The 20033-nt window shown below is 43.2% G+C and overlaps 1 protein-coding gene across 4 annotated transcripts in view; it reads right to left on the bottom strand.

Moving 5' to 3' along the window:
* ANO5 (anoctamin 5) overlaps positions 1-20033 on the bottom strand; it is a 1890652-nt gene that overhangs the window by 1138560 nt on the left and 732059 nt on the right. For all 4 annotated transcript variants that reach the window (XM_044082599.1, XM_044082600.1, XM_044082601.1 and 1 more), the window contains one exon: positions 18534-18647. In XM_044082599.1, coding sequence (XP_043938534.1) covers positions 18534-18647 — 114 coding nt within the window. The remainder of the gene's footprint in view (positions 1-18533; positions 18648-20033) is intronic.

The following is a 20033-nucleotide window of genomic DNA, read 5'->3' as shown; positions in this document are numbered from 1 at the left end:
ATTGTCTGTTTTGAAATTGCTTTTCCTTCCTTTCCTTCCTTTCCTGTTGCATATGCTACCAGAAGTTGGTCAGTTTTTCTATTGGACTTAGTCCTGTCCAGGTAGTAGCGTAACTGTCTGTGTACATCCAAGGTATGCAAAAGTCTTTCTCCCCTGTTCTGTGGGTTTGGGAAGAATGTAGGTAGGTGGATAGCCTGATTTAATGACACTCTGGATACCACCTTAGGCATAAAAGTAGGATTTGTTCTCATGGACACTATCTTGATGGAAGATCAGGAAGGGTTGTACTGCCATTAATGCCTGTAGTTCAGAGACCCTTCTTGCTGAAGTTATTGCCAGCAGGAAAGCAGTCTTCCAGGATAAGTATTGTAATTCTGCTGTTGCTGCTGGTTCGAAAGGAGGAAGTGTCAATTTTTCTAGCACAAAGTTCAAGTCCCATGCTGGCAATGGTGGTTTCCTGGGAGGTTTTACATTTTAATTCCTCTCAGAAACTGTCTGAGCAGGGATGAGAGAAGACAGGAGGATCCAAGCTATATTGTGCTGAAATAGCTGATGCATGTATCTTGATGGAAGAATAGGACAGGCCTGTGTGGAAGAGCTCTGCCAAGTACTCCAGGATGTTGGCCATGTTTACCAGAGTCACATCTTCTCCCTTTGCAGTACTCCAAATGAGATATCTTTTCCATTTTGCTGCATAATTCTTTCTTGTTGAAGGTCTGCGCGCCTCCAGGATTATGTCTTTAACTCTTTGGGATAAGTTTGGGTTAATTGCTGTTATGTAATGTTCCAGGCAGTTAGCTGCAGAGTTTTCAGGTTTGGATGCAGGATGTTGTAGTTGTTCTGTGTTAACAGTAATGGGATCAGGGGTAGTGTCCATATTTGTTCCCGAGACATGCTCCTCAGCAATGGGTACCAATGTTGTCTTGGCCAGTCTGGAGCTATCAGAATGATCCTTGGACGGTCCTCTTTGATCTTCAGAAGCACCTTGTGCATCAAAGGAAGTGGTGGAAATCATATGCTGTCAGGTTTTTCCAAATGAAAGATAGGGAGTCCACCTTCCAAGCAAGTGGGTGGTACATCCTTGTGCAGAATTTCTTTAGCTGGTGATTGAATGGGGATGCAAACAAGTCTATTTGTGGTAATCCCCATTCCCTTGTGATGGCTTTGAAGATGCCCGGATGAAGCATCCATTCGTGGGCATCTGTGGTTGTTCTGCTTAATATGTCTGCTAGAATGTTTTCTTTTCCCGGTACAAAAACTGCTTGTAACTGAATGTTGTAGCTCAGGGCCACATCCCATAGGTCCAGTGCCAGCCGGCATAGAGGATATGAATGGGTGCCCCCCTGTTTGTTGATGTACCACATAACTGTGGTGTTGTCTGTCCTTATCATCAACTGACCTTCTTGGAGAAATGGTCTGAATGACTGGATTGCCAATTTTACTGCCAGCATTTCCTTTAGATTTATGTGTAGGCAGCTGGTCTTGAGTCCATAAGCCTTGTATGCACTTGCCCTGCATGTGTGCTCCCCAACCGAGGTCTGAGGCATCTGTCGTGATGGTTTGGCTTGGTTGGCTGTTGCAGAAGGGCAATCCTGTGTTTGATTGACAGGCCTGAGCCCACCATAGGAACTCTTGTTTCAGGCATGGAATTATTGGGATTTTGGTTTCTAGGCTGTGCTTGTGTTGGGACCACAAATTCCTTAGGTACCACTGTAGCTTTCTCATATGCAGTCTGGCATGCGGGACCAGAATTATGCAGGATGCCATGAAGCCTAGAGCTTGCAGTACTTTTCTTGCAGTTAGGTGGTTCTGCTTTGTTAATGCCAAGAAGTAGAGAGGAAGTTGCTATTTCTTTTCTGCAGTTAGGAATGCCATTTGTTTTGATGTGTCCAGCTCTGCACCCAGAAAGGTTATTCTTTGGGATGGAATCAGCCTTGACTTTATTATATTGACTGTATATCCCAAGGCTTGCAGCAGGTAAATGACTCTTTGTAAGTCTTCTGCTAGCTTGCTTTTGTTGTCCGCTTGTATCAGGCAGTCGTCCAGGTAGGGATAAATTTGGATTCCCTGAAGTCTGCAATGAGCAATTACTGATGCCAGGCATTTCGTGAACACTCTGGGCGCAGTAGATAAGCCAAAGGGCAATGCTGAAAATTGATAATGCTCTGATCCTGCAAGAAATCTGAGGTATCTTCTGCAAATTGGTCTTATGGGGACGTGCAGGTATGCCTCCTTGAGATCTAGAGTTACCAGCCAAGACTCCTTGCCCAGCATGGGAAGAAGCTGCTGTAGGGTCAGCATTTTGAATTTTGGAACAATAAGGAGTGTGTTTAAAGCGGACAAGTCTAGAATGGGTCTCCATTTGTTTTCTTTTCTTGGTACCAGGAAGAGTCTGGAGTAAAATCCCTTTCCTTGCTCCATAGATGGTACCCTTTCCACAGCTCTCATTCTTAATAGCTGAGATATTTGTTTTAGAGCTTCTGTCCTTTGAGTAGGTGGTAGGTTTGGCATTCCTCTCTTCCCTGGTAGAGTATGGAAATGGAACCTGTAACTTTGGTCTATAGTTTGCAAAATCCATTTTTCCCTCGTGATGCAATGCCAGTTTTTTGAGAATAAGGTTAGTTTTCCGCCTAAGGGTGCTTCTAGTTGTTCCCTGGTAGGTGGTGCCACTGTCAAGTCACTGTGATTGAGTTGTTGTAGTGGTGGTGGCTGCGTCTGTGCCTCGCTGGTTGTTACCTTGCCATTGGCGTCCCCTGTAGGCACCCCTGGATTGGTTTCTGCCTCTTGAACGCCTATTCCTGCCTCTCTGAGCCTTAGAGGAGTCCGGAAAGGACCAATTCTTGGATGGCCAGTTCCTGCTAAACCTTGGAGATTGAACCTGTAAGAAATCTTTCACCGTTTGTACAGATTTCGCCTTCTCTTCCATCTTTTTTAGCACCTGCTGAGCAGGGGAACCAAATAAATTGACCTTGTCCATGGGTGCATCCAAAAGCTTTGATTTGACATGGTCTGGTAATGCCTGTTCTTTCAACCATGCATGTCTCCTGATAACTGTGCCAGTCATGGCTGATCTAAAGGAAGCCTCCAGTGCATCATAGCCACATTTTAAAGAATGGTTACTAACCTGCTGTATGTTATGTACCATTTCCTGAACATATTTTTATCTAAAGATTCTTCAGAGGAAAGCTTTTAGTTAACTGGTCAAGCATAAACTCTTGATATTGAATCATATGAAATTGGCAGTTCAAAGCGCTAGCTGACAAGGTAGCAGAAGTGTAAACTTTTTACCCCATCTCTAAGGACCTGGATTCCCTTTCAGAGGGAGAGGGTTTTAGTAGAAGTAGCAGCTACAGCTTTAGGGCCCTGGGCGATGGTCTCTGGATATGCAAAAGGAGCCTTGTATAAATGGTGATGAGTGTCCGGGACCCTGTAGAACCTATCGGGCTTAGCAGGAGCCGGAGGTAATGAATCAGGAGCAGTGCAAGCATCATTAAATGCATCATCTACAACAGAAAGAACTGGAGGTATAGCTAAAGGCCTATGTTGTGGCAAATGTAGAAAGGTTCTAAGCCTTTTTCTGGAGTCTGAGAAATCTTGGCCCTGCCACTGAAATTGTTCCCTCATAGCATGCAAGGTTTCCCCAAAGGAAAATTCCTCAGGTGGAGAGGCTGAAGGAATGGACTCTTCAGCATCAGAGTCTTCATAAGGAGAATAAGAAGCCTCAGGAAGGTCTGTATGCTCTGATTCATCAGAGGAACCATCAGTGGATACTGGTTCAGGGGGCTCTGCTCTAGGCCTCTTTTCTGGAGGAGGGAGAGAGGACCTGTCTGGATGAGGCTGGGATCCATGGATTAAAGAAATTAAATCCTCAGCCAAAGATAGCATATGAGAGCTAGTGCTGGGCCTGTGTGAGGGGGGTTTGGCAGGCACAGATTTTGAAGCTTTGGCTGCTTTAGCCCTGGCAAAGGCCTTAATAGACATGGCTGCAGGAGGCCTAGCAGCTCCACGTGCAGGGGTTGAAACATCCAGGGGAATTGTGTCTGATAATTCCTGAGAAACCGCAACAGAAGGCTGGATTTCAGAAGCAGATTCTGCCAGGTTAGAGGAGGCCTCGGTAGAAGGCATGGTTTCGGCTGGAGAAAGAACCGCTTGCTCGGTTTCGCCGAAACCGAGACACTGCGGTTGCTTAATCGCGGTTTCGCCGAGACCGCGGACCGCGAGTGTCGGTCCTTTTCGTGTTTTGGAAATTTGTAGTCGGAGGATCCGACGGCATAATGTAGGCAAAATCAGAGCCGAAAATTTGTTCAGCAAACTCCGACCGGCGCCTAAGCGTCCGTCGGTTAAAAGAAGCGCAGGCTAGACAAGCTGCTACGTCATGGTCTGGGCCTAAGCAATGTATACAGTAGGAGTGGAAATCTTTATGAGGTATTTGTTTCCCACAAGATAAACAGTTATTCACTTTCTCTGACATCGGCTGAGGCAAGAAAGAGTCCCCAACGGGTACTTAGCTTTAGAAGTCTTAGTAGTATTCGGTAGTAGTAATCTCTGGATCTGACCGACCGGCACTTGCGAACAGCTTCTGCTTCGGGCGCCACGCAGCAAGAAAGACTGAGGAAAATGGCGTCGGCTGATGCCTTTATACCCGAATAACTGCAGCTATGACGTCGGGTGAAGTGCGACACCAGCCGAGGCCAGACCCAGACTTTGGAATCCGGCCGACCGAAGGGCTGCCTGACGACAGGACAACCCATTTGTAAGGACTGCAGATGCATCCTTGAAGGACATCATGTTACAAAAGCATTAACAGAGTCTATTACTGGAAGGTATTAGCATTAAATAACAATCAAGCAATTATGTTACAAGACATCTTTAGAAATCAGGCATGAGGATGAGACGTATTTGTTGAGTATAGACTTTTGTAAATTAGTACAAAATGAAATTTTAGTAAAATGTCAGGGAAAATGTTACGGTAGGATATTGAGGAAGGAGGGAAAGTTAAGCTAAGACTAGGAAATCAGGGTTGGAAGAGGGGGGGGGGGGAGACAAAGGTTGTAGGGGAAAGGTATTATAACTATAAGAGTGTAGAAGGAGAGTGTTAATATTTGTGGACTATTAGTAAAGTGAGTTAGAAATGTTGAGACAGTACAGAGGCAGGACCAAAGAGTTTTTAAGTATTCTTTAGCAGCAGCTTTGAATTGTTTAGAATGATTTAGTGATCTAGTTTGTTCCGGGCGATGGTAAGATGCTAGCTATACAAGTTAACATCCGTATTTAGCTCTAGGTTTGCTGACAATTAATAGGTCTTGGTCTGAGCTACGGAGTGATCTGGTTGGAGAGTATTAGGATATGAGTGAAGATATGTTAGGACAATAGGTAGGTTGGTACAGTATAGAATGTACAGTCTGAAGCTGAGAGAGAAGAAGCACGTTAGTTAATTCCAGCCAGTTTAGGTGTTTAAGTGAGACAGTGATGGGTTTTATAAGTATGTTGGGCAAAGAATCTGGCAACCTTGTTGTAGGTAGAGTTAAGTTTTGCTAGGAGTGCGGCATTAAGATTAGTGAGTATTTGAGAACCATATAAGAGACTGGGTAGTAGACAGGTGTGTGAAAGGGTTACATTAGCATTTGGGGTGAGAAACTGTTTCTGTATAGAAGACCCAGTTTCTGGTGGGTCTTTTTGATACTGCTATTGATGTGCAAGTCAAACTTAAGTTGATCATCCATGTAACACCTAATAGTTTGGTACTATTTTCACGTACAATTTGAGTATTACTGACAGACCTAATAGTGAAAGATCATTTAAGATGGTTAAAAGTTTTAGGAAGAAAGAGTACGAGTTTGTTTTTCTTTTGGGATTCAGGATTAGTTGGTTGTTGGACAGCCAGGTTTCCATGGATATAAAAGCTGACTGGGTAGTAGAGATGAGGCCAATTAGAGTCAGAGATGGTGATCACATTGGAATCATCTGCATATTGCACAAAAGATGACAGAGCAAGCGGTATAGAGTAGATTAGTAAAAATATTAAATAGCAATGGGCCCAGTATGGATCCTTGGGTGACTCCCATTTTTACAGGGGGGGGGGGGTGCAGACAGCCATTTCACTGACTGAAATCGATCAGAGAGAGTCGGAAAACCAAGAGACAGTAGCAGGAGAGAAATTTAGATTAGACAGCTTAGAAAGGAGTAAAGGGTGTGAAACTGTATCAAAGGCTTTAAGAAAGGTCTAGAAATAAACAGGAGGCAAGTTTGTTATCACAAGCCTGGGAAAGAGATAAGGGCAGTATGTGTACTGTGTTTTAGGCGAAAACCATGCTGAGTGGAAGCGAGTAGGTTTTCTTGCAGTAGACATTAGAGTTTATGCATGCATTTTTTTCAAGTACTTTAGAGAGGGGTGTCGGAATGGCTAGAAAAATTCCTTCCAGATGGATGGAACTTGAGACTCCGAGACAGAGCGGTTGATCAGAATAGATACTGGAAAGACTAGAGTATCTGCTGCTTGCTGAAGAAAGTAGGAAGGAATATTATCAGCAGAAGCAGAGCAAGGTTTTAATTTTGAGAGTAGTTTGATACAAGATCTAGATACTGGTTGAAGATAAAAGGGTTTAGAGGAGTTAGAATTTAGGGGGGGGAAAGTGAGGTTTGAATCATTAGGAAGGGGAGGGTTTGTGTCAATCATTTTTGATACAGTATCAATAAAGGTGTTAAATATAGTTGCAGCTTCTTCAGGGGTACTATTTGGATAGGGGTTGGGGGAGGTAGGGTTCCCAGGATGCAGTATTTGGTTGACTGAGTTCCAGAATTTATTAGGGTTTGGCTTCAGTGCTGTTGGAGGGTTATGGTAGAATTCATTTTTATCTTTTGCAATATTTTTTTTTGTTAGATTCCTGAGTTCTTTGTACCTCTGCAGGTCAAGAAGGAGTTTATATCTCATCCAAGGTCAAGAAGGAGTTTATATCTCATCCAAGTTTTCCATAACTTGTCCCTTTTTCTCATTAGCGTGCGGGTTGCTCTAGAGAGCCATGGGGATCTTTAAGCTTTTATTCTGGGAGTCCGGAGAGGAGCAAAACAGTTTAGTATATTAAGAAAGATAGAGTTAAATGACTGGACAGCTTCGTCCAGGATAAGCTCATTTAGGCGACTCCAGTTTATCCTAGAGAGAAGAGTCTTAAAGGTGCCAGGGCAGAAGCTGGATTGCTTAAGAAAGGTTATATATTTGTGTAACATGGTGAAATGGAGAGCAAATCTAGTGACTTTTATTGGAGAGTGATCGCTGAGGGAATTTGGTAAGGTATCTGGGTTATAAGGTAGGGTCAGATACTAGTATCCAGTCAATTAGACTACTCGGGATTTGTGAGTTAGTGCAGTGGGTAGGTTCAGTTACTAATTGTGCGAACCCATATAGGTTAATGGAGGAGGAGGAAGAGTTGGGATCACTGAAAGCTAGCCAATTTATATCATCACAAAGGAGAAATGTTCCATTTGAATAGTGTCCAGTGAGATAGAGAGGTTTTGAGTAGAGGAATATTTTCTGCTGGTGAAATATAGATGGCTACTACAGTAATGGTTGAGAAATTGCTAATTTTAACGTTCACTGCAAGGATTTCAGCGGGAGAGAAAGGTGGGATTGGTTCTTTTAGACAAGTGAGGTTTAGGTGGTTAGAATAGATGATGGCTACTCCACCTTTTTTCTTCTGGCGATCAAGGAGCAGTACATTATACCCTGGGGGAAGAATGTCTCTAACAGAGACATGTGGGTTCAGCCATGTTTCTGTTAGGGTAATTATATCAGGATTATGGTGAGCGACCCAAGCATGGAATTCGCTAGTTTTGTTAAGTACACTTCTGATATTCATAGAGTAGAACGAGATGTGTTCTTTATACTGACTGTAAATGTTTAAAAATTTATTATGCCTAGTGTCAAAGATGCAATAGTTTTTATGTCGGAAAAAACAATCGGATGCTGAAAGACCAAGTACTTGAACATACAAGGAACATCGGAATAAGAAATGTACGAATGCCTTAGCTAGACATGCTACAGACTTTGGCCCTGCACATTGTTTTAAAATTTACTGTTTTAGAGATTATTAAATGAACCAATAGAGAGACAGTGATGCCAAAAATGTCATGAAATGTATTAAGCTCAGATGGGTATTTTACTAAAAGCGGACGTGCTTCTTGGTTTGAATGACACTATCAAACCAGTCTTGCAAGCACATGGCTTGAGGCATTGATTCTGTTTGCTTCCTCTTTTTGAATGAAGTTTTTCTGATTGGGTTTTATGAATGAATTCAGGTTACCTGACTTTTTCTAGGAAGGCATGATTTTTTTTTTTGATTGGTTAGTTCATATTTTAAGTATTGAAGCACTTTCACTGATGTTAAGTTCTGAAGAAGTGGCTATCAGCAGTGATCAATGCTTACCTGCTTTTATTGGCTTCTACCATTTATATTAAAAAGTTTGTACGTTCCAGCCATGGTGGTCAAGTTTGTTGTTTGCTGCTTACCTTGTGTCTTTGCACTTTCTCGACCTTTACTCACAGTGACTACCTATGTTTGCTGTTAATTTTCAATGGAACCCTGCCTGCAGACTACTGGGAACAGGCTCTAAATATACTCCAAAGTGTTTAAAGTCTTGAAAAAAACATTTCCGTGCAATACGTTTATAAGCCTGTAAGATGTAGGTTCCTTTAAGGTGTCCAACGTGTTTTGCATATCAGAGCTTGCTTACTAGATGTACTTGGCAGAATGGTGATAAACGTTTGACAGTGCAGGTAGAAGGGTGACAAGTAAATACTTGCATACTAAACCAAATACATTTTTACACAGACACACACACACATTGTGTTGCAGTCTTTTTTCCCCGTCACACATGTGGATGCATTTACATGACAGTTCCATGTTACTCAGTCTAAACATGGTGGTTACAAACTTCATTACCATTTCCTTCACATATAAATTACTACATGAACAGTCACTTCCAGATCCATCTGCTCCATCCTATTTCTTTACCCAGAACTTGTATGGATCATTCCCCAAAATTAAAATTATATTCAAAAGCATTTTAAACAGCTGATCTCTCTACTCTCACCAAATGAGTATACAAGAAAAATAACTTGGTGGGAATCGAATCATTATTTCATCTATTTTGAACCACTACTCAGTGGGCAAATAAGAAAAGCTTCCCTGAACTCAGTGCCAAGTCTGTGATTAACATAAGAAATATAAAAAGAGGCTAACAAGGTATAAGGTGATCTAAAACAGCAAAAACTACAATACAAGACATATTAACAAGGTTTCCTCACCAACTTATTTGCCTAACACAGCTAGTCTTCCTTTTGGTTTTAATGATGCTCCTGTCTGTCCACAAACCAATCAAATCTGCTATGCATTGCCTGTAGGCTAACCATGTTGCTAAAGCCTGGAACTCCTCATCTCAAACCATCAGATAAATACCCTCCCCTCCCATCTTTCAAAACTATTCTGAAAGACTTAACCAAAAGCTGGCTCTGTTCTTGCTCAACACCAGGATAAACTATACCCTAAATTTGGAAAGATACCTTTTCATACCTTGTATCTCCTTGTTCTCCCTTCTTGACTCACTTCCTTACTAGTAGCAATATCTCACCCCTGGCTTTCTCTCTAAATATTCCATAAGCCTGCTTTTCTCTCACTTCATACTGCACTTCCTGTTTGTACTAAACTAACTTTCCTATAACTTCTCTACAAACCGATTTACTAGCTTTGTGATAAGTTTGGAGGGGATAAGGGAATGAAATCTTCACCAAACATATACACTAGCAGCTTTGTTAACTCTGTGGGGTAAGTGCGTGTGATCGTCACTAGTTCTGCACATGCTTGGGTCCTACCTTGTAAGCTACGTACGTAGCTGTAAAAGGCCTTATGGTTATATCCTTGGCTGTGCTTGCTAAGTTTTTCTCAAAGGTGTCCTTGGAGGATTTGACAGGTTGTCTTATTTGCCTGTTGAGGCTGAGGAGGGTGCTTTTCCATTGTTGGGGCCTTGCCTTTGTTTTCTTGGACAAATTTGTTGATGCTGGATGTCCACTATGGCGGCTTGTTTTTACTTGGGGCTTTGGCTTTGATTCTTTCTGGTACAGCAGATTCTATAGAATTAAGCAGGTGATTGTACGGGGCTTTAGTGTAAGCTTCGGTGTAGTTACCACTTCCAGCTTGGGCAGGGCTTGGAATGCATTTATACCTTTCCCTACCAGGTTGTAGTTTGACTTGAAGTTATTTAGTCTGACTTCACCCTTTGTGAGTTCTGGTGTTGGTGCTAGCAAGAAGGTGATTTGTGGTAACTACTGAGGGTCCAACAGTTGCTGCAGTGCATCTGTTTTTCATGTTGGTGAGGCCCAGATCTTGAATGTTTCTTCCTCTTGTCAGGGTATGAACAACTTGTAACAGGACATCTGAGTTACAGTCAAGGAACTTTTGCACTAGTGACTTACGGCAAGAGTAGGTTTCCCAGTTGATGGTGGGATAATTGAAATCCTCTATAATCAGTGTTTGGGAATATATACATTGACACCATTTTGGTCAAGTAGGCTTTGTCCACATGACCCATGGAGGGGATCTATAACTGGCTAGGACTTGAATGGGGGTCTTACCCACAGTAACCTGAACTTGGATTAACTCCATGGAGTTGACCAGTCTAACGCGACGGAAGGTGAACTTCTATCTCATTTAGATAGAAACACTGTCTCCTTTGGTTCTCACATACTCGTTTTGGGGACTGAAGGTGTGGAAGGTATTGTAGCCTTGCAAGGCTGGGGTACTCTCTGAGGCCTTGAACCAGGTTTTTATGACTACAGAGATATCAACATCTTCCAGTGATAGAACGGCTTCCGGTGTGTGCAGTTTTTTGTTTAAGCTCCTAGCATTTAGCAGCATGACCCTTACTTTGTTATAAATGGCAAATTTCACAAATTTCACATCGCTAAGTTTTTGAGATCTTGCCAAAAAAAAACAAAACAAAGGCAATATGGGGGAGGCAAGAGCCTTTGCAACAGCTGAAAGCTTAATGGTGCCAGGTGCAAACAGTCTCTGGCAAAGCAGCAAGGTTTGTCAACCATGACTTCCCAGGCTGATAGAAACTGGATCCTCTTTGAATGACATCAAAAACTAAGTCAATTACTGAAACCAATCATTTTTTTTTTGTTTATACTAATACTACTAACAGTTATAGCAGTCTCGTGTTTTGGCGGTCTCTGGCATTTGTGTATGAGTAGTGGTACTATGTACATGACTAGTGGTGGATGGATTGACACCATCTTCAGTGTTACTGTTTCAAGTGCAAGACAGCATGGTTTCAAGATTCTTGGTGTAGATACATCTCTCGCACTCTATACTAGAGTGAATTATTAGTACAGGGTTGTCAGTATACACGAGACAATTGCCACACTGTCCCTGGAGACCCACGTCAACAAGGTTGGCAGAAGAAGCAAGGGTAGTCCAACTGTCCACAATGCTACATTGAAGAACTGCTATCACAAAGGGGGGGGGGGTTTAGAACTGATCAAGGAAGTGCTCAGTGGATGGATATTTCTGCGTTTTTTTTTTTTTTTTTGCTGGTGGTTTAACAGTTCACACCTCACTAGTAGTAGTACTTTCATCTGAACAGTACTAAGGATGAGGACTACACTAATGTGCTACAGCTGTATCTAAGAAAAAAAAAACTGTCAAATTCATCTGTCAGCTATGGCACACAATTGCAAGGTGCTGTGCAATGCGGAAACGGGCAGAAACCTGCTCAAACTCAGGGCTTAAATACCAAAATCTGAGGTTCAAATGGATGAATGAGGATGCCTACTCCAAGCCCTAGATCAACCACCCTTCATGAAACGGGTTCCTATCAGCACAATCCTCTCACTAGAGTGCAGAAAGGCCCCTCCAATCCAAGACGGCCAGGAAGACATGCTCAGAACAACCACTACATATAGACCCAGATGCAGCAAAAGTACAGTTTTGTACCTACCATAAATGTAGATGTTTGAGTGCTAATACAGCTGCAGTCATAACAGATGGGTTTTCCTGCCGTCAGGCGGGTCCTCGGTCAGCCGAATTCCAAAGTCTAGGTCCGGCGTCGGATGTCGTCGCTTCTTCCCTGACGTCAGTGCGACAGGGGTATAAAAAAAACAGCCAACGCCATTTTCTTCAGTTTTTCTTGCCCCAGATGTCAGGTGCCCCCAGAAGGAAGGCAAAACATAAATTTATGTTATAATGGAATGCAATATAATCAAAAAACAGTAGTTGCAAGCAAATACACCATAAAAGAATACCCCAATGAGGTGGTATGAGGAGGTGTTGGCCATTAGGCCTGTCCTAAGAGGGGAAGGAGGGAGGGAAACCTGGACCGCAGCTGTATTAGCACTCGAACATCTACATTTCTGGTAGGCACAAAACTGTACTATGTTCATCGTGCATACAGCTGCAGTCATAACAGATGGGTAGAATCCCAAAGCTAAAAAAGGGGTGGTAGGCACTAAGTGGAACTAGGAGGAGCCAGGATGCCCTGCAAGACTGCAGTGGCAAAGCCCGCTCTAGATTTGGAGTATAATGGTAGGTGATCGTGCTTTGAAAAAGTATGTACAGAACTCCAAGTGGCTGCTTCCAAAATATCTTTGGTAGGAACCCCCCTGAGAAAAGCTGCAGAGGTAGCTGTGGCCCTTGTGGAGTGAGATCTGATGCCTTGTAGGTACAGTTTTACCATGAAATGAGTAACAAACGCGTATGCATTGAGATTGTCTGTTTGGAAATAGGCTTCCCTTGAGCACCTGTAGCATAGGACACAGAGTTGCTCTGATTTTCTGAAAGGCTTTGTTCTGTCCAAATAATAACGGAGCTGTCTGTGAATGTCCAAGGAATGTAGTAGTCTCTCCCCTTTGTTTTGTGGATTAGGGTAAAAGGTAGGCAAGTGGATAGCCTGATTTAAGGCTACCCTGGATACTACCTTTGGCATAAAGGAAGGATTGGTTCGTAAGGAAACTCTGTCCTGATGGAAAATTATGAAAGGCTGCACAGCCATGAGGGCTTGTAGTTCCAAAACCCTGAGTGCTGAGGTGATAGCCAGAAGGAAGGCTGTTTTCCATGACAAATATTGCAGTTCTGTTGAAGCAGCTGGCTCAAAAGGAGGCAGGGTCAGTTTTTCTAGAATGAAATTGAGGTCCCAAAGCAGGAACTGGTTGCTTCCTTGGGGGTCTTATATTCTTAGCCCCTCTGAGGAACTGCTTTAAGAGAGGGTGAGAGAATAAAGAGGATCAGTGTTGTATTCTGCAGAAATGGCTGAGGCATGGATTTTGATGGAGGAGGAGCATCTCAGCTAGGTACTGTAATATTTGAGGTAAATTCAGTATTCCAGGATTCTGACCCTTTTTCTGATTCCAGGCACAAAACTGTTTCCATTTTGCGGAGTAGTTTATTCTAGTAGAAGGCCTTCTGACCTCCAAAATAACATCCTGCACCTCCTTGGAGAGTAGGGTCTGTTGTGAATTTAAGGAATCCTCCATGCGGCTAGATTGAGTGTTTTCAGCTGACTGTGAAGAGTTTTGAAGTTGTGCTGAGTCAATAGAAGAGGCATTAGAGGCAGGATCCATGGTGGGGAATGCATCAGGCTCCTCAGGAGTGGGTACCAGTGTTGTCTTGGCCAGTCTGGAGCAATGAGAATCATCTTTGGTCTGTCTGCTCTAGCTTTTAGTAGAACTTTGGGCAGCAGAGGAAGAGGTGGAAAGGCATAAACTGTCATTCTTGTCCAACTGAAAGAGAGTGCGTCCACTTTCCAGGCCTGTGGATGAAAGGTCCTTGAGCAGAATTTTGTCAATTGGTAATTTCTGTGGGTGGCAAAGAGATCTATGTCTGGCCTTCCCCATGCTTGAATTATCTTTGTAAAAACTTCAGGATGCAACTTCCATTCCTGTGGATCTGTCATATTTCTGCTCAAGTTGTCTGCCAGTGTGTTTTCCTCGCTTGGCAGGAACTGTGCTTGAAGTTGGATTTGTAATTCCAGAGCCATGTTCCAAAGAGACATGGCTAGCCTGCATAGGGGATATGAATGGGTTCCTCCCTGTTTGTTTATGTACCACATCACTGTGGTGTTGTCTGTCCTTATCAATAGCTGGCCTGGATGCAGTAGGTCTTTGAAAGCCATAATAGCATTTATTACTGCTAGCATTTCCTTTTGATTGATGTGTAGGTGCTTTTCTTTTTCTGACCATTTGCCCTGAATGCACCGATCTGTCATGTGCGCCCCCCAGGCGTAGTCCGAGGCGTCTGTTGTGATGACTTGATTTGCTTGAGGCTTGCAGAATGGGAGACCTATGTTTCTTTGGCATGCTTGAACCCACCACAGGAATTCCTTTTGAAGACATGGAATCAGTGGTATAATTGTTTCCAAACTGTGGCTGTGTTGAGACCATAAGTTTTTTTTAGGTACCACTGAAGTTTCCTCATATGCAGCTTTGCACATGGGATTAGCAGGATGCAAGATGCCATAAATCCCAGAGCCTGCGGGATTTTCCTTGCAGTTAGCCTGGTGAAGGTTGCCAGTTTTCTGAAGTATTGAGTTAGTTGCCCTTGTTTCTCTGGCGTGAGGTAGGCCATCTGGGTGTTTGTATTCAAGCTGGCACCCAGGAAAATTGTTTGAGAGGGCATTAGTCTCGATTTCTTTTTGTTGACTGTGTATCCCAGAGAATTCCACAACATTATTACAAACGCCAGGTGTTTCAGAAGTATGTGTTTGCTGTCCGCTTGGATCAGGCAGTCGTCCAAATATGGGTATATTTGTATCCCTTGACGTCTGCAGAAGGCAATTACTGATGCCAGGCATTTCGTGAATACTCTGGGCGCAGTAGATAAGCCAAAGGGCAATGCAGAGAATTGATAATGGGTTGAACCTGTAAGAAATCTGAGGTATCTTCTGTAATCTTGTCGGATTGGGACATGCAGGTATGCCTCCTTGAGGTCCAATGTTACCAGCCAAGACTCCTTGCCCAGCATGGGAAGAAGCTGCTGTAATGTGAGCATCTTGAATTTTGGTACATGTAAATATGTGTTTAGGATGGATAGGTCCAAAATAGGTCTCCAATCTTTGCCCTTCCTTGGTACCAGGAATAGTCTGGAATAAAAACCTTGACCCTGTTCTTGTGCAGGTACCTCTTGAATAGCTTTCATGTCCATGAGATCTGAAATTTGTTTTTGTGCCTCTGCCCTTTGATTGTGTGGCAGGTTTGGCATGCCTTTCATTTTTGGAAGGGTGTGAAAGTGGAATCTGTAGCCTCTGTCTATAATGTCCAGGATCCATTTGCCTTTTGTGACAATATGCCAATTTTTCGAAAATAATGCCAGTTTTCCGCCTAAAGGTGCTGCCATTTGAGCCTTGCTTGGCATGTAAAGGGGAAAGTCATTGGTTCTGCTTTCTGAATGGCTGTGAACTATCCTCACCACCTCTTGGTGTAGGTGCTTGCCATTGTCTGCCTCTAAAAGATCCTTGAGATTGCCCTCTACCCCTCGGGCGCCTGTATCTACCTCTTTGGGGTCTGTCCGTGGCTGGAAAGGACCAATTTTATGAAGGCCAATTTCTACTGAAACGTGGAGGTTGTACCTATAGGAAATCTTTTATTGTTTGCATTAATTTTGCCTTTTCCTCCATTTTTTTTAATACCTCCTCAGCTTTAACACCAAACAATACATCTTTTTGAAGAGGTGCATCTAGTAATTTAGCTTTGACATGATCTGGTAAGGTTTGCTCTTTGAGACAAGCATGTCTACGTAGGACTGATCCTGTAACAGCAGCTCTACACGAGGCCTCTAAAGCATCAAAATCACATTGCAAGGTATGTTTACCCACTTGCTCTGCACTATGCAACAAATCCTGCAACTCCTTCAAGTCTGGTTGTTCAGGTTGTGACATTTTGCTTTTCAACTGAGATAACAAAAACTGTTGATACTTTAACATATGGAACTGACAGTTTAATGCCCTCATGGTTAAGGTGGCAGAGGTGTATACCTTTTTCCCCCACCTTTCTAAAGCCCTGGAATCTCTCTCTGAAGGTAATAGATTTTTGGCAGTGGAGGCCTTAATTCCCTTGGGACCCTGTGAAACAGTTTCTGGGTCAGCCGCATAGCTTTTGTATAGGAATTGGTGTGAATCAGGAACCCGGTAATACCTGTCAGGCTTGACTGGAGCTGGAGGTAAAGAATCTGGGTTAAGGCTGGCCTCTGAATACACATCATCTAGTAGGTCTAAGACAGGAGGTATAGCCAGTGGCCTGTGCTGAGGGAGCAAGAGGAAATCCCTGAGCCTTTTCCTGGAGTCTGAGTACTCTTGGCCTTCCCAGTGGAAATGTTCCCTCAAGGTATGCAAGGTTTCCCCAAAAGAGTAATCCTCAGGGGGGGAGACAGAGGGAATGGACTCCTCTGCATCAGAATCTTCAAAAGGGGAGTATGAATGTTCCTGGTCCTCAGAAGGTTCTGAAGTAATGGAGGCCTGGTCCGAGGAAGGGTATTCTTCCTCCACTCTAGGCCTTTTGTCCGAGGGGGGGTGGGAACCCCTGATAAGAGTAATCAAGTCCTCAGCCAATTTGAGCATCTGCTTTTTAGGCATGGGGCCTTGAGAGGGGCCCTGTGGAGCTTGTCTTTTAGTATGCATGGTGCTTTAGATTTAGTGAAAGCCTTAATGGAAAAAGAAGAAGGTGGCCTGAAGACACCTTGAGAGGTGGCAGGCCTGTCTAAACTCTGAGTTTCCCCGCCAAGAGTGGCTTCGGTATCTGTGGTCGGGGTGTGGGCCGAAGAGCCTGCGACCTCAGGCACAGAAGACACCGCTAATGAAGTGTCATCGGTAGTCAGGGGCTGCGTAGGCACCTCGCTGAAAACCGGAGCACCTGTAGTCTGCTTTAGCGTGGTGTCGGTAGAAGTCGCGGACCTCGGATGTCGGTCTTTGCATCTTTTACCCAAAACTGGAGTCCGAGTATCAGATGACATAATGTAATTAAACATTTTGCCAAAATAGTGTTGGGCAAACTCCGCCCGACACTTAATAGTGCGTCTGTTGAATGTAGCACAAAAACGACAGGCCGAGATGCCGTGGTCTGGGCCTAAGCAAGGAATGCAGAGGGAATGGAAATCCTTATGCGTTATTTGCTTCCCACATGAAATGCAATTATTAACTTTGTCTGAGGCAAGAAAAGTTTCCCCAACGGGGTACTTGGCTTTCAAGAAGTCTTCTGTTGAATAATATTTGTAATCTCAAGAGCTGGCCGACCGGCACTTGCGAACTGCTTCTGCTTCAGGCACCGCGCGGCAAGAAAGACTGAAGAAAATGGCGTCGGCTGGTTCTTTTATACTCCTGTCGCACTGACGTCAGGGAAGAAGCAACGACATCCGATGCCGGACCTAGACTTCGGAATTCGGCTGACCGAGGACCCGCCTGACGGCAGGAAAACCCATCTGTTATGACTGCAGCTGTATGCACGATGAACATCCTGTATCTAGACTATGCTACAGCTACTAGCTACTCCAGTTTCAGCGGAAAACACTAGAGAATGTTTAACACAGCAGAAAAATGGCAGTGAGGTGCTAAAAATGTTTTAAAGAGCAGAAAAACAGCTAGGAGACTCTAAAGAATGTTTTAAACGGCAAACAAATCAGTTATTTTAACACTGCTCGTCAGGAAAACCAGAACAAGCAGAACACATTGCTTTGTAACAGTGAAAAATACCAGCAAATACTTAAACTGTGAAAATAGCAAAAAAGAGCTCTGTAAACAGTGACAGCAGTAATAAAATATGATTCAACAGGCACAGTAAGACACAATTGCAATACAACAGTGCAGTTTAATACTGTATTTAAATACTGTGTACTAAAGTAGGTGGCAGATAAAAAATGCAGTAAATACTACAATTAAGCAAAAAAAAAAAAAAAAAAAAAACAGGTAGCTTATGGTTTTGGGGAAGCTCAGAAGCATACAGTCTGGTATCTCAGCTCAGAATTCTGGCTGGTAGCCTACCTCAGTTCAGCTCAGTACAAACAGCATTTGTTTTTAAAGACTGTAAAAATTATTTTTCTTAAAATGTTTGTAATACTTTGGAGCTTTTCTGTCCAACACTCCACTGCAAATGGGCTCCTACCCAGGTGGTCTATCCAAGAAATCATACGTCCATAAATAAATAAAAAATAAAATAAATAAATAAAACCATAACTACTTTGTCTCTCTCAAGTTTTTCACCGGTAGAACTAAAACTTAAATGATAGGCTTTGAGAACCAACATCCCATACAAATTAAATTTCTAAATGTGCTCATCCACTTGCATCTTTAACTTACACTGATTTGACAGCAGACTGCCAATGACTTCTGTGACTTTGTATTCCTGTTATTTGTAGGTAAGACAATAAACCAGTTAATATCCTTAACACACCTTTACTTCAGCATCTTAAACAGAAGTGAAATAATCTTTGAATAAACGTATACAAAAATGTACAATTAAAAAATGAAACACAAGGGGAAAAAATCAACATTGTACTCACCACTTTTTTTTCCCCTTCTTTACTTGGATCATCAACATATGAAAGAACAAAGTCTATCCTTCGCATTCCATCTCTGAAGAAAATGGAATCCTTGCTTTGGTGGTGCCTGTCAATCTGTTAAAAAAAAAATGTTACAGGTGTTAACCACAGAACTTGTGTTTTAAAACTAAGTTCCAGAAGTATTTCAAACACTAAACCACTTGTTCATACATAGGTAGGTACTAGGCTACCGGCCCAAGGGCATTTATAAGCCTAGCCAGAGTGTGTCAGCTTTCGCCGCCCCATTGATTAATTAACTGAGCCTCTGTCAAGCAGAGCCAATGAAGTGATCCCATTGGTGTATATTTTCTGTTACCCATCCAGGCTTCTCTTGAAGAGTGTTAGTGAGGGGCTCTGCCTAATGTAGTTAGGTATTTTGTTCCAAAGCATGGGGAGTCTCTGTGATAGGAATCTATCCCTCCAGCATGTTCTATTTATTGTTGTGGCGAGGTTTAGCTCACTAGAGCGCGTGGCTCGCTGTGACTTGGATTTCTTTAGGTGGAGCATGTCCATCAATTCTGAGTTGGACATGGCTTTGTAAGTCAGGCAGCGATCACCTCGGAGTAAGCGATATACCACTGAGTACAGCCAGAGTTTTTTCAGTCGGGCTGCATAGGACATATGTTTGAGGCCAGTAATCCTCTTGGTGAGGTGCTTTTGTGGTCTTTCAAGCTGTTGGGGAAGTGTCTTGTGAAGTACATCCCAAATGGGGCATTGTACTCTATGATGGGTCTGATGAGTGACGAGTAGAGGGGCACTATAACCTCAATTTCTAGATGCAAACCCCTTAGTAATTAGATGGGCCACATAGAAGGATTTCCTAACTACTTTGGCAATATGATTGTCAAAGGAGAGATTACTACCTACCTGGGTCCCCAGATCTCTTATTACCTCTTCTGTATTAAGGGGGCTGCTGCCTAAGTGGTAATTCGTGGGTGTTTTGTTTTCCCCAAAGGGGATGACTATGCATTTTTTGGCATTTAGCTTGAGGCCATGACTTTGACACCAGGTGTCTGTCTCAGTAAGGCCTTTTTGGAGGATGTCCGTGTCAGCCAGAGTCTCAATTATGGCTCCCAGTTTGCAGTCATCGGTGAACTTGGTTAGCCATAGTCCTCCTGTGTTTGCTTGAACTTCTGAGAAATATATTCCGAACAGTAGGGGTCCCAGAACCGAGCCTTGCAGGACACCACTTGTGACTGGTTTAGAGTCACACCTGGAGCCCGCTATTCTTACAGTGCGAGTTCTGTCTGTAAGCCAGTTGGCAACCCATCTTGTGACGTAGGGGTTTATGTTCTGGCTGGTGAGTTTTTCTATAATACCAGAGTGAGGAATGGTGTCGAACGCCTTGGCGAGATCAAGGTAGGCTGTGTGAACCACCTTTCCCTCGTCTATGGCCTTGGTAACTGTCTCGAAGTAGTCAACCAGGTTTAGTAGGCATGATCTGCCCTTAAAGCCGAACTG

This window comes from Protopterus annectens, chromosome 9.part0, assembly GCF_019279795.1.
Source record: "Protopterus annectens isolate FY-2018-M chromosome 9.part0, PAN1.0, whole genome shotgun sequence".
Taxonomy (NCBI): Eukaryota; Metazoa; Chordata; order Ceratodontiformes; family Protopteridae; genus Protopterus; species Protopterus annectens.
This window is presented reverse-complemented; position numbering and strand designations above follow the sequence as displayed.